This window comes from Rattus norvegicus, chromosome 1 (assembly GCF_036323735.1).
Source record: "Rattus norvegicus strain BN/NHsdMcwi chromosome 1, GRCr8, whole genome shotgun sequence".
NCBI lineage: Eukaryota > Metazoa > Chordata > Mammalia > Rodentia > Muridae > Rattus > Rattus norvegicus.
This window is the reverse complement of record NC_086019.1, coordinates 153187592-153199858: the sequence shown is the minus strand read 5'-3', so window position 1 is coordinate 153199858 and position 12267 is coordinate 153187592. Positions and strand designations below refer to the sequence as shown.

The 12267-nt window shown below is 38.6% G+C and overlaps 1 protein-coding gene across 2 annotated transcripts in view; it reads left to right on the top strand.

Annotated features, from left to right (window-relative positions):
* Ccdc81 (coiled-coil domain containing 81) overlaps positions 1-12267 on the top strand; it is a 51555-nt gene that overhangs the window by 3728 nt on the left and 35560 nt on the right. For both annotated transcript variants that reach the window (NM_001014021.1, XM_039113100.2), the window contains exons 2-3: positions 1399-1460; positions 3576-3732. In NM_001014021.1, the coding sequence (NP_001014043.1) occupies positions 1399-1460; positions 3576-3732 (219 nt within the window). The remainder of the gene's footprint in view (positions 1-1398; positions 1461-3575; positions 3733-12267) is intronic.

Below are 12267 nucleotides of genomic sequence, written 5' to 3'. Positions count from 1 at the left end.
AAGTATTTCATAACCCTGATATGTCAGAATCAAAGGCTCTAATTTTCCTGCTTCAGTTAGTAGTTTAAACCACTAAGAGAAGAATAATGTTTGCATTGTTGGAGAAGAATTGCCATTTGTGGCTAGTTTCAAACATGTCCCCAAGTTGTAGTCGTTAGAAATGATCAAAAGACTTTTTTCTTTTCTTTTAATTAAAATCAAGCCTTCTTGATTTGTGAAAAGTTCCTAATTGGGAATTATCACCAAAAATATATGTTTAGACTTAGCATGGTGAGGCATAATTTTCTAAATTGTTAAGTGCTACTCGTATCTAGACTACATATTCATTTCACATGTCAACATTGTATGTAGTATTGGTAATTGATTTTGTTCATTTGTTTGTTTTTTGTTTTTGCTAGTTTTTGGAGGTTAGGGGAAGAAGAACTAAATTGAGTATAAGAAAATAAATACAGAAAGCCTTCAAATCAAAATAGAATTATGATGTCTATATAATTATTAAAAATGGTCTTAGGACCTTGATAGTTTTTTTTACAAGTTATTACTGTAGATATATATATATATATAAGTTTATTTGTTTCCAGAACATATCATATGAGAATTGGGATGCACAGGAAGCCCACAGAGCAATAGCAATGGAGAGAGGGGACAGCAGGAGTCTAACAGTGACACATAGACATGGAAAGTGTTATTTAAGAATTTCGCAAAAAAAAAAAAAGAATTTAGCAAAAACAGATGAGTAGGGACAGTTTATGTACAGAGTAGGCAGCCTTTTCATGTCTCAATGGCCCTTGACTTTGTTCCTGTGTTATAGGACAGTGTAAGAGTTCATGTTCATGTTAATCTAGGTGGTCCAGAGTGAACACTTTAGAATGGTCGTGAATGTACTCACTAAGGAAAAATCAACTAGATTTTAGGTGATTAATACTCCATGTATTAGATAAAATGAAGCATGACTAATTTCCTTTTATTATGGAGAGATTTTCTTTACATTATTATTATTATTATTATTATTATTATTATTATTATTATTATTTCAACAGTACTAAGATTGAGCACAGGGACTCATGCCTGTTTTACCACCAAGTCACACAACACCCCCTTTTGTTGGAGTACTGAGGTTTGAAGCTAGGACCTCATACACACTAGGTGAGCACTGCTCACTTAGTCACATTCCAGGCCCTATTATTATTGCAATTAAAACAATATCTTTGGAACTTATAGGCATAACCTTTAGTTAATAGGAAAGTTAATTTGGAGGAATGCTTTCATATTCTGTTCTGTATGAATTAGAAGTTACTACCATTTAATTCATTTCATATTTACACTTTTGTTTACGAGGCTTAAATACTATTACATGGTTGCTCACATAAATTGTTTTCATTTTTGTTTGAATTTCAGAAGTCTCTACTATCTGGGGAAATGTTTCAGATTTTGTGGAACGGCAGCTAACTATGCACAAGGTAGGCGTTACACTCTAATTTCAACACAGTAGTCTGAGAGCTATTTCTTATGCAGGCTTGAATAATTTTGCTGGGAGTAGTGTAGGTTGCCACTCCTTTACTTTTATTCCTATCTTTATTTTTTGATACATGTAGGATTTGTGGCAAGCTGGATATTATCCTTAGACAATGCATTTGTAAACCTTTCTTTATTAGTGATACTGAGAGCACAGGTTGCTCAGTCTGGGTTTATGTAAAGAAGCTTGATGAGGTCTGTTTGTGGCTGATAGTTCCTGGCATGGATGTGGAAGGATATAACACCTCTTGTTTTGCCATTTTTCTGGGAATAACTTGTAACTGTAATGTATAAATACAGGAAGTGAATTTAGCTAGAGAAACTCCTATGATTAGACTGTTTCTTCGAGTTCAGTCTTGAGTTTAAATGCTATAGAACTATGCAGAGATTTTTGGGAGTAGCTTGGAGGCAGTTAGGAGGTTGTAGAACTTTTATACCCTACTCACATGTCCTAACTATGACAGCCAATGGCTGAATGAACTCTTCAAACTTATTTTGTCTGGTTTGGGAATTTGAATTATTTATCACCTTTTAAAATTGGCAGACTATTTGTAAAGCTTTTTTTCCTCCCTATTTTCTTGAAAAAATTAACAGGTTTAATGGTTTTGCATGTGACCATGGCTGTAGCCCTTTTGGTTCTCCCCTTTGCATAAAAGATGTACGCATATCCTGGCCATTATATACTCCAGCTGGTTCCTTTCACTCCCTGGATATTTTTCTGCTTTTATAGATTTGAGTTCGTAACCATTGGCGCATAATATCTTTAGGGCATTGCATATCAGAGACCTTGAGGTCAAGAGGTATTTGCTTTTACTCATTGTTCAAGATTACATTGCAGGTGATACCTTGGATGCTGGTTTGTCTGATTCTATTTCATCTTATCTACGTACCCAATTTCATTAGTTAACACATGAGATACTGTTCTTCATTATGACATTGTCACATCTGACCGTACTTCATTATGACATTGTCACATCTGACTGTTCTTCATTATGACATTGTCACATCTGACTGTTCTTCATTATGACATTGTTACATCTGACTGTTCTTCATTATGACATTGTCACATCTGACCGTACTTCATTATGACATTGTCACATCTGATTGTACTTCATTATGACATTGTCACATCTGACTGTACTTCATTATGACATTGTCACATCTGACTGTGCTTCATTATGACATTGTCACATCTGACTGTACTTCATTATGACATTGTCATATCTGACTTTTCATTATGACATTGTCATATCTGACTTTTCATTATGACATTGTCACATCTGACTGTACTTCATTATGACATTGTCACATCTGACTGTACTTCATTATGACATTGTCACATCTGACTGTTCTTCATTATGATATTGTCACATCTGACTGTTCTTCATTATGACATTTCACATCTGACTGTACTTCATATGACATTGTCACATCTGACTGTACTTCATTATGACATTGTCACATCTGACTGTTCTTCATTATGACATTGTCACATCTGACTGTACTTCATTATGACATTGTCACATCTGACTGTACTTCATTATGACATTGTCACATCTGACTGTACTTCATTATGACATTGTCACATCTGACTGTACTTCATTATGACATTGTCACATCTGACTGTACTTCATTATGACATTGTCACATCTGACTGTACTTCATTATGACATTGTCACATCTGACTGTTCTTCATTATGACATTGTCACATCTGACTGTACTTGCTCATTCATTCATCCACTGCCTCTCCCACTAGTGAGTTTTCTGACTTTAAATGGAGGACATAAAATCTGAGAGAATAAGAAAACCAAGACTTCAGTAAATTGGAAATGATTGAATTTATGTCGTATAGATTTGATATCAATTTTTAAAAGCTATGGTACCCATAAACATTTTCATAGAAATAGTACATTTATCTCCAAGGCCTCACAGAGATTACTGGATTTTTAAGCCTAAGGCTTGAATCTTCAGTTTCTTTTTGGCAATTGGATGATTATCAAACTCTGTTCCTTTAATGGAATTGTGTGCATTATTCTTTTGTCTCCTTTTGTCCTTTCAGGGAGTGCAGATTTCTGGACTTGGAACGTTCACTTTCACGAGGCAGCAGCTTGAGATGGGAAACAAGAAGTTTGTTCTTGTGCAGAGGCCCGTGTTTATCATGTCAGAGAAGTTAGTGCAGACCCATGGACTCAAACAAAACAAAGTATTTTCTCCTGGTAAATCATTTTACAGTTGAGATTTTTCCAGAAATGTATTGGCCTATTTGGACAAATGGAGAGGGCAAAACTTTGTCAGCACCATATTGAGAGACTTACGCTTCATTGTGTGTGTGTGTGTGTGTGTTTGTATTTTGTGTCACAGGATACATGTGGGAGGTCAGATAACAATCTATGGGAATCATAGCCTTCCTACCATGTAGATCCTAGGGATTGAATTCAGGTCCTCAGGGCTTGGTGGCACATGCCCTTACTCAATGAGTCATTCTACCAGTCTGTGGAATCCATTTTAAACACTAATAACTTAAGAGTCATGGAAACAGCAAGTTCATTTAAAACTGTGCAACCGAGTTCTACAGGCTTATACTCATGTTTCAGAGTCTAAGAAATTAAAAGTGTCTATAAAGTAGAGAAATCTAATTTAGATTCTCTGGGTAATGAGAGAAAGAAACTTTGTTCAGTTTGCTGTGAAAAAGAATAATGTCTCTATCATGTATATAATTAAATTGCACTTAATTTATATTAACTTATAGTTTTTATACCCTAAAACAGTCCTTCCATAATTCCTTTCTTCCTTTCCTTTTCTTAAATTTCCTTTCCTTTTCCTTCTTGCCTTCCATTTATCGAGGGCTCTAGTGCTATGGTGGAAACAAATCAAAGTGAACCATGTTGTATTTACATACTTACATCCAGTCTCAGTGTGTGGCTTTCACCGATCCTGCTGTGCTGGTTGTCCACTGTGGAAGGCTCAGCTCCCAAGGACTGTGTTCCTCCTAGTGTTCTTCAGTCTTCAGTTGTGGCTAAAGAGAAATGGTCTATCCTTGGCAGCAGTAGTAGAAAGTCTGTAACTTTCCTCTAAGCTAATTCTCCAGAAAATTCATTTTCAGCCTAACTCTCTATGAAAAGAAGAAAGCAAGCCAGGTGTCCAGACACACCTGGAATCCCTGCTTTTTTTTTTTTTTTTTGACGCTTTTTTCATGATTTTTTTTTTAATTAACTTGAGTATTTCTTATATACATTTCGAGTGTTATTCCCTTTCCCGGTTTCCGGGCAAACATCCCCCTTCTTTATGGGTGTTCCCCTCCCCATCCTCCCTCCCCCCAACAATCTAGTTCACTGGGGGTTCAGTCCTAGCAGGACCCAGGGCTTCCCCTTCCACTGGTGCTCTTACTAGGATATTCATTGCTACCTATGAGGTCAGAGTCCAGGGTCAGTCCATGTATAGTCTTTGGGTAGTGGCTTAGTCCCTGGAAGCTCTGGTTGCTTGGCATTGTTGTACATATGGGGTCTCGAGCCCCTTCAAGCTCTTCCAGTCCTTTCTCTGATTCCTTCAACGGGGGTCCTATTCTCAATTCAGTGGTTTGCTGCTGGCATACGCCTCTGTGTTTGCTGTATTCTGGCTGTGTCTCTCGGGAGAGATCTACATCCGGCTCCTGTCGGCCTGCACTTCTTAGCTTCATCCATCTTGTCTAATTGGATGGCTGTATATGCATGGGCCACATGTGGGGCAGGCTCTGAATGGGTGTTCCTTCTGTGTCTGTTTTAATCTTTGCCTCTCTATTCCCTGCCAAGGGTATTCTTGTTCCCCTTTTAAAGAAGGAGTGAAGCATTCACATTTTGATCATCCGTCTTGAGTTTCATTTGTTCTAGGCATCTAGGGTAATTCAAGCATTTGGGCTAATAGCCACTTATCAATGAGTGCATACCATGTGTGTTTTTCTGTGATTGGGTTACCTCACTCAAGATATTTTCCAGTTCTGACCATTTGCCTATGAATTTCATAAAGTCATTGTTTTTGATAGCTGAGTAATATTCCATTGTGTAGATGTACCACATTTTCTGTATCCATTCCTCTGTTGAAGGGCATCTGGGTTCTTTCCAGCTTCTGGCTATTATAAATAAGGCTGCGATGAACATAGTGGAGCACGTGTCTTTTTTATATGTTGGGGCATCTTTTGGGTATATGCCCAAGAGAGGTATAGCTGGATCCTCAGGCAGTTCAATGTCCAATTTTCTGAGGAACCTCCAGACTGATTTCCAGAATGGTTGTACCAGTCTGCAATCCCACCAACGATGGAGGAGTGTTCCTCTTTCTCCGCGGAATCCCTGCTCTTGAGGCAGGAGGATTGCCACAAATCTGGGGCCACTCTGAGCTATACAGTGAGCTCCAGGCTGGCTGAGTCAACAGAGTAAAGCTGTGCCTCAAAACACCAAAGCCACCAAACAAGCAAACAAAAGATGGGCTGGAAAACAAATGCCAACAAAGTATGCTTAAAATTTACTTTGCATTTATTCAATATGGTAGGTTTGAAGAAAATTCAATCACCTAAAATTTTATGACTCATGAAACGGTATGAAAGGAAATAGGGGTAAAGTGGATTTCTGTTAAAGAATACATTTGCTCTAGAATTGAGTTTATTCTTCACTTTGGATCTTGTATCATAATCTTTAAAAGTTCTTTAGATCTACAACTCATTTTTTATAGGGTGTAGAAATATCAGAATTGGGCTGGACAGATGGCTTGGTGGTTAAGAGCACTGTCTGCTCTTCCAGAGGTCATGAGTTTAATTTCCAGCAACCACATGATGGTTCACAACCATCTCTAACTGAATCCCTGGTGCCTTCTTCTGGTGTGTCAGCAACAGGATGCTCATATACATTAAATAAATATTTAAAAAATATCAGAATTAAGTAGTTCAAAAGAACAAACTGTCTACTACATCTTAGATTTGGAGTTAAAATTATTCATTATTAACTAACTAGGAAATCGAACTCTGTAGAGTAGTTTTCAGTGCCAGTAAGCTGTGGCTCTTACTTTGAAACTTTTAGTGAAACTCAGGATTAAGTACTGCAAAAAAAGCAGCCTTATTCCAGGAATTAGATCCGATATGATGCATAGGAAAACATGTCTGTCTCCATCGGGGGAGGCTTTATCAATAGAGAAACTGTGAAACAATATCTCAGGAATTGTATGAACACATCAAGATTTCAAAACAGAGTGAACCCCATTGGGAACAGCCTGGGCATGTCTGTTGACTGTAGTGAATTGGGGGGACGTAATTATGGAAAAGTAATAGGTAAAGCCCACTCACACGATAAGGGTGTTAGGATTAATCCTATGGGAACAGCTGACAGGTTTGTAGCAGTACATTTTGCAACTAATTCAATTTTTAGTTTAGATAGAGCCATTTGGGTTACTGCAAGTTGGTGAAATAAGACAAAAGCTCTTGGGGAGACAGAATCAGTGTGGAAGGAACAGGAGGCAGTTCAGGCGAGATCTGATGGGACTAGGTAAGAATGGGGAAAGCTATGTAGAGTTACTCAGATGTCTTGTTTGGAGAGCAGTGAGTGCTCATGTGACGGGTAATATAACAAGCTCTGGCATTCTCCTAGGGATCTTTAGAGAGAGATAATCCCAGGCCTTAGAAAAGACTCAGAGAACACAGATCTAGGTGGGAGGGAGTTTACCTAGTAGAGGATATAAAGAAGTAGCAAAGATAGAATCCTGTGGGAAAACCAACCCTCCCAAATCAATAAATACACGAACATCAAAACAATGGCCCAAACCCCTTGGTATAAGGAGTAAAAGAAGAAGGAAACCAGCAAGTAGACCAAGGAGGAAGTTGGAGAATCATGTCACAGGTATAAGAGAAAACCCTGATAGGTTAGAAGAGGAGAGACTTGCAACTGTCCACTGGCTCATCCATTGTGAGAGAAAATGTCTTCCCTGACATAAGTGGACTGGAAGACTTTATGCAGAGATGCAATGGGAAAGCAGGCAAGCTGACCTTCTACTTTAAGAAACATTAAAGAGAAGAAGAGGGGGCAGGGAGAGAGAAGGGAGAGGGGAGGGGAGGGGAAGGAAGAGGAGAGAGAAGAAGAGAAGAGAAGGGAAGAAGAGAAGAGAAGAGAAAGGAGAGAGAGAGAGAGAGAGAGAGAGAGAGAGAGAGAGAGAGAGAGAGAGAGAGATATTAGAGAACCACTGTTTACTGTGAAGGAGACTAGGCTGATGTAGTGAAGGTCACATCTGGTAGGACTGCTGCTAATTCTTAACATTCAGCAGTAAACAAGCTTTTGAAAGTAATTCATGTTGAGAGAATTCTTGGAGCATTGTCTCTGGGTCTTGCTCCTCTGCCAGTGGAATTTGTTACTGCTATTTGTCACAGTCATCTCTTTGCTGTTGACTTTTTTCTGCCCCGTGGACCTTTCACATCTCCTACACCAGTTCCAGTCAAACAGATCCCTGCTTCCTATCAAGGATGATGCAACCTTGTTCATTTGCTTGTCATTTATGAGCTCCTTGGGGAAGGAAACCTTTCTGCATTTCGAATTCGTTGATTCCTTGTGTAAGACTTAGTTTTACAAAAGATAACTTCCAGTGAAGATGTCTATCTTTTCAAACATTTAGTGTTTACTGTATTTGTAATTATCTAAAGATGGTATGATAGCTAGGAGACATTCTTAAACACTGCGGCAGAGTATTCTGAAATACTAGGGAGCTGAAGATCTCAGAAAACTACAAATAGAATAGAAGCAGTTCAGCACTGCTCCATTCCCTAGAGAAAATAAAATCCTTGTTAGACGATTTACATAGACAATTATTTTCTAATTAATTAATTAATTTTTCCATTTTTTAAAATTGGGTATTTCTTATTTACACTTCAAATGTTATTCCCCTTCCAGGTTTCCTGTCCATCAGCCCTCTAACCCCTACCCCTTCCCTTCTATAAGGGTGTTCCCCTCCCCATCCACCCTCCTTAACGCCCCTCCTACAACAATCCCCTACACTGGGGGTCCAACCTTGGCAGGACCAAGGGCTTCCCCTTCCACTGGTGCCCCAACAAGACTATTCACTGCTACATATGAAGTTGGAGCCCAGGGTACATCCATGTATAGTCTTTGGGTAGTGGTTTAGTCCCTGGAAACTCTGGTTGGTTGACATTGTTCTTATGGGGTTGCAAGCCCCTTCAGCTCTTTCAATCCTTTCTTTAACTCCTCCAACTGGGGTCCCGTTCTCAGATCAGTGGTTTGCTGCTAAACATTTGCTTCTGTATTTTTCATGTTCTGGCTGTGTCTCTCAGGAGAGATCTATATTGGGTTCCTGACAGCATGCACTTCTTAGCTTCATCCGTCTTATCTAGTTTTGGTGTCTGTATATGTATGGGCCACATGTGGGGCAGGCTTTGAATGGACGTTCAGTCTCTGCTCTAAACTTTGCCTCCCTATCCTGTCCTATGGATATTTTTGTTTCCCATTTTAAGAAGGAGTGAAGCATCCACATGTTGGTCACTTTTTTGAGTTTCATGTGGTCCGTGCATTGCATCTTGGATAATTCGAGCATTTGGGCTAATATCCACTTATCAATGAGTGCATACCATGTGTGTTTTTCTGTGATTGGGTTACCTCACTCAGGATGATATTTTCCAGTTCCATCCATTTGGCTATGAATTTCATAAAGTCATTGTTTTGATAGCTGAGTAATATTCCATTGTGTAGATGTGCCACATTTTCTGTATCCATTCCTCTGTTGAAGGGCATCTGGGTTTTTTCCAGCATCTGGCTATTATAAATAAGGCTGTTATGAACATAGTGGACCATGTGTCTTTGTTTTATGTTAGAGCATCTTTTGGGTATATGCTGAAAAGAGGTATAGCTGGGTCCTCAGGTAGTGGAATGTCCAATTTTCTGAGGAACCTCCAGACTGATTTCCAGAGTGGTTTTACCAGTCTGCAATCCCACCAACAATGGAGGAGTGTTCCTCTTTCTCCACATCCTCGCCAGCATTTGCTGTCACCTGAGTTTTTGATCTTACCATTCTCACTGGTGTGAGGTGGAATCTCAGGGTTGTTTGATTTGTATTTCCCTGATGACTAAGGATGGTGAACATTTCGTTACGTGCTTCTCAGCCATCAATATTCCTCAGCTGTGAATTCTTTGTTTAGTTCTGTACTCCAGTTTTCAATAGGGTTATTGGAGTTTAACTTTGTGAGTTCTTTGTATATTTTGGATACTAGCCCTCTATCAGATGTAGGATTGGTAAAGATTTTTTACCCAATCTGTTGGTTGCTATTTTGCGCTAATGACAGTGTCCTTTGCCTTACAGAACCTTTTTAGTTTTATGAGGTCCCATTTGTCTGTTCTTGATCTTAGAGCATAAGCCATTGGTGTTCTGTTCAGGAAAATTTCCCCAGTGCCCATGTGTTCGAGACTCTTTCCCACTTTTTCTTCTATTAGTTTGAGTGTATCTGGTTTGATGTGGAAGTCCTTGATCCACTTGGACTTAAGCTTTGTACAGGGTGATAAGAATGGATCGATTTGCATTCTTCTACATGCTGACCTCCAGTTGAACCAGCACCATTTGTTGAAAATGCTATCTTTTTTCCATTGGCTCCTTTGTCAACACAAGTGACCATAGGTGTGTGGGTTCATTTCTGGGTCTTCAATTCTATTCCACTGATCTATCTGCCTGTCTCTGTACCAATACCATATAGTTTTTTTTATCACTATTGATCTGTAATACTGTTTGAGGCCAGAGACGGTGATTCCCCCAGAAGTTGTTTTATTGTTGCGTATAGTTTTAGCTATCCTGGGTATTTTGTTATTCCAAATGAATTTTCAAATTGTTCTTTCTAACTCTATGAAGAATTGAATTGGAATTTTGATGGGGATTGCATTGAATCTGTAAATTGCTTTTGGTAAAATGGCCATTTTTACTGTATTAATCTTGCCAATCCATGAGCATGGGAGGTCTTTCCATATTCTGAGATTTTCAATTTCTTCCTTCAGAGACTTGAAGTTCTTGTCATACAGATCTTCCATTTGCTTGGTTAAAGTCACACTGAGGTATTTTATATTATTTGGGACTGTTATGAAGGGTGTCATTTCCCTAATTTCTTTCTCAGCCTATTTATCCTTTGAGTAGAGGAAGGCTACTGATTTGTTTGAGTTAATTTTGTACCCAGCCACTTTGCTGAAGTTGTTTATCAGCTTTAGTAGTTCTTTGGTGGAACTTTTGGGATCACTTAAATATACTATCATATCATCTGCAAATAGTGATATTTTGACTTCTTCTTTTCCGATCTGTATCCCCTTGACCTCCTTTTGTTGTCTGATTGCTCTGGCTAGAACTTCAAGAACCATATTGATTAAGTAGGGAGAGAGTGGGCAGCCTTGTCTAGTCCCTGATTTTAGTGGGATTGCTTCAAGTTTCTCTCCATTTAGTTTAATGTTAGCAACTGGTTTGCTGTATATAGCTTTTATTATGTTTAGGTATGGGCCTTGAATTCCTATTCTTTCCAGGACTTTTATCATGAAGGGGTGTTGAATTTTGTCAAATGCTTTCTCAGCATCTAATGAAATGATCATGTGGTTCTGTTCTTTCAGTTTGTTTATATAATGGATCACGTTGATGGTTTTCCGTATATTAAACCATCCCTGCATGTCTGGGATGAAGCCTACTTGATCATGGTGGAAGATTGTTTTGATGTGCTCTTGGATTCGGTTTGCCAGAATTTTATTGAGTATTTTTGCGTCAATATTCATAAGGGAAATTGATCTGAAGTTCTTTTTCTTTGTTGGGTCTTTGTGTAAGAGTAATTGTGGCTTCATAGAAGGGATTTGGTAGTGCTCCATCTGTTTCAATTTTGTGGAATAGTTTGGATAATATTGGTATGAGGTCTTCTATGAAGGTCTGATAGAATTCTGCACTAAACCCGTCTGGACCTGGGCTCTTTTTGGTTGGGAGACCTTTAATGACTGCTTCTATTTCCTTAGGAGTTATGGGGTTGTTTAACTGGTTTATCTGTTCCTGATTTAACTTCGATACCTGGTATCTGTCTAGGAAATTGTCCATTTCCTGAAGATTTTCAAGTATTGCTGAATATAGGCTTTTATAGTAAGATCTGATGATTTTTTGAATTTCCTCTGAATCTGTAGTTATGTCTCCCTTTTCATTTCTGATTTTGTTAATTTGGACGCACTCTCTGTGTCCTCTCATTAGTCTGGCTAAGGGTTTATCTATCTTGTTGATTTTCTCAAAGAACCAACTTTTGGTTCTGTTGATTCTTTCTATGGTCCTTTTTGTTTCTACTTGGAAGATTTCAGCTCTGAGTTTGATTATTTCCTGCCTTCTACTCCTCCTGGGTGTATTTGCTTCTTTTTGTTCTAGAGCTTTTAGGTGTGCTGTCAAGCTGCTGACATATGCTCTCTCCTGTTTCTTTCTGCAGGCACTCATAGCTATGAGTTTTCCCCTTAGCACAGCTTTCATTGTGTCCTATAAGTTTGGGTATGTTGTACCTTCATTTTCATTAAATTCTAAGAAGTCTTTAATTTCTTACTTTATTTCTTCCTTGACCAGGTTATTGTTGAGTAGAGCATTGTTCAACTTCCACATATATGTGGGCATTCTTCCCTTATTGTTATTGAAGACCAGCTTTAGGCTGTGGTGGTCTGATAGCACGCATGGGATTATTTCTATCTTTCTGTACCTGTTGAGGCCCGTTTTTTGACCAATTATATGGTCAATTTTGGAGAAAG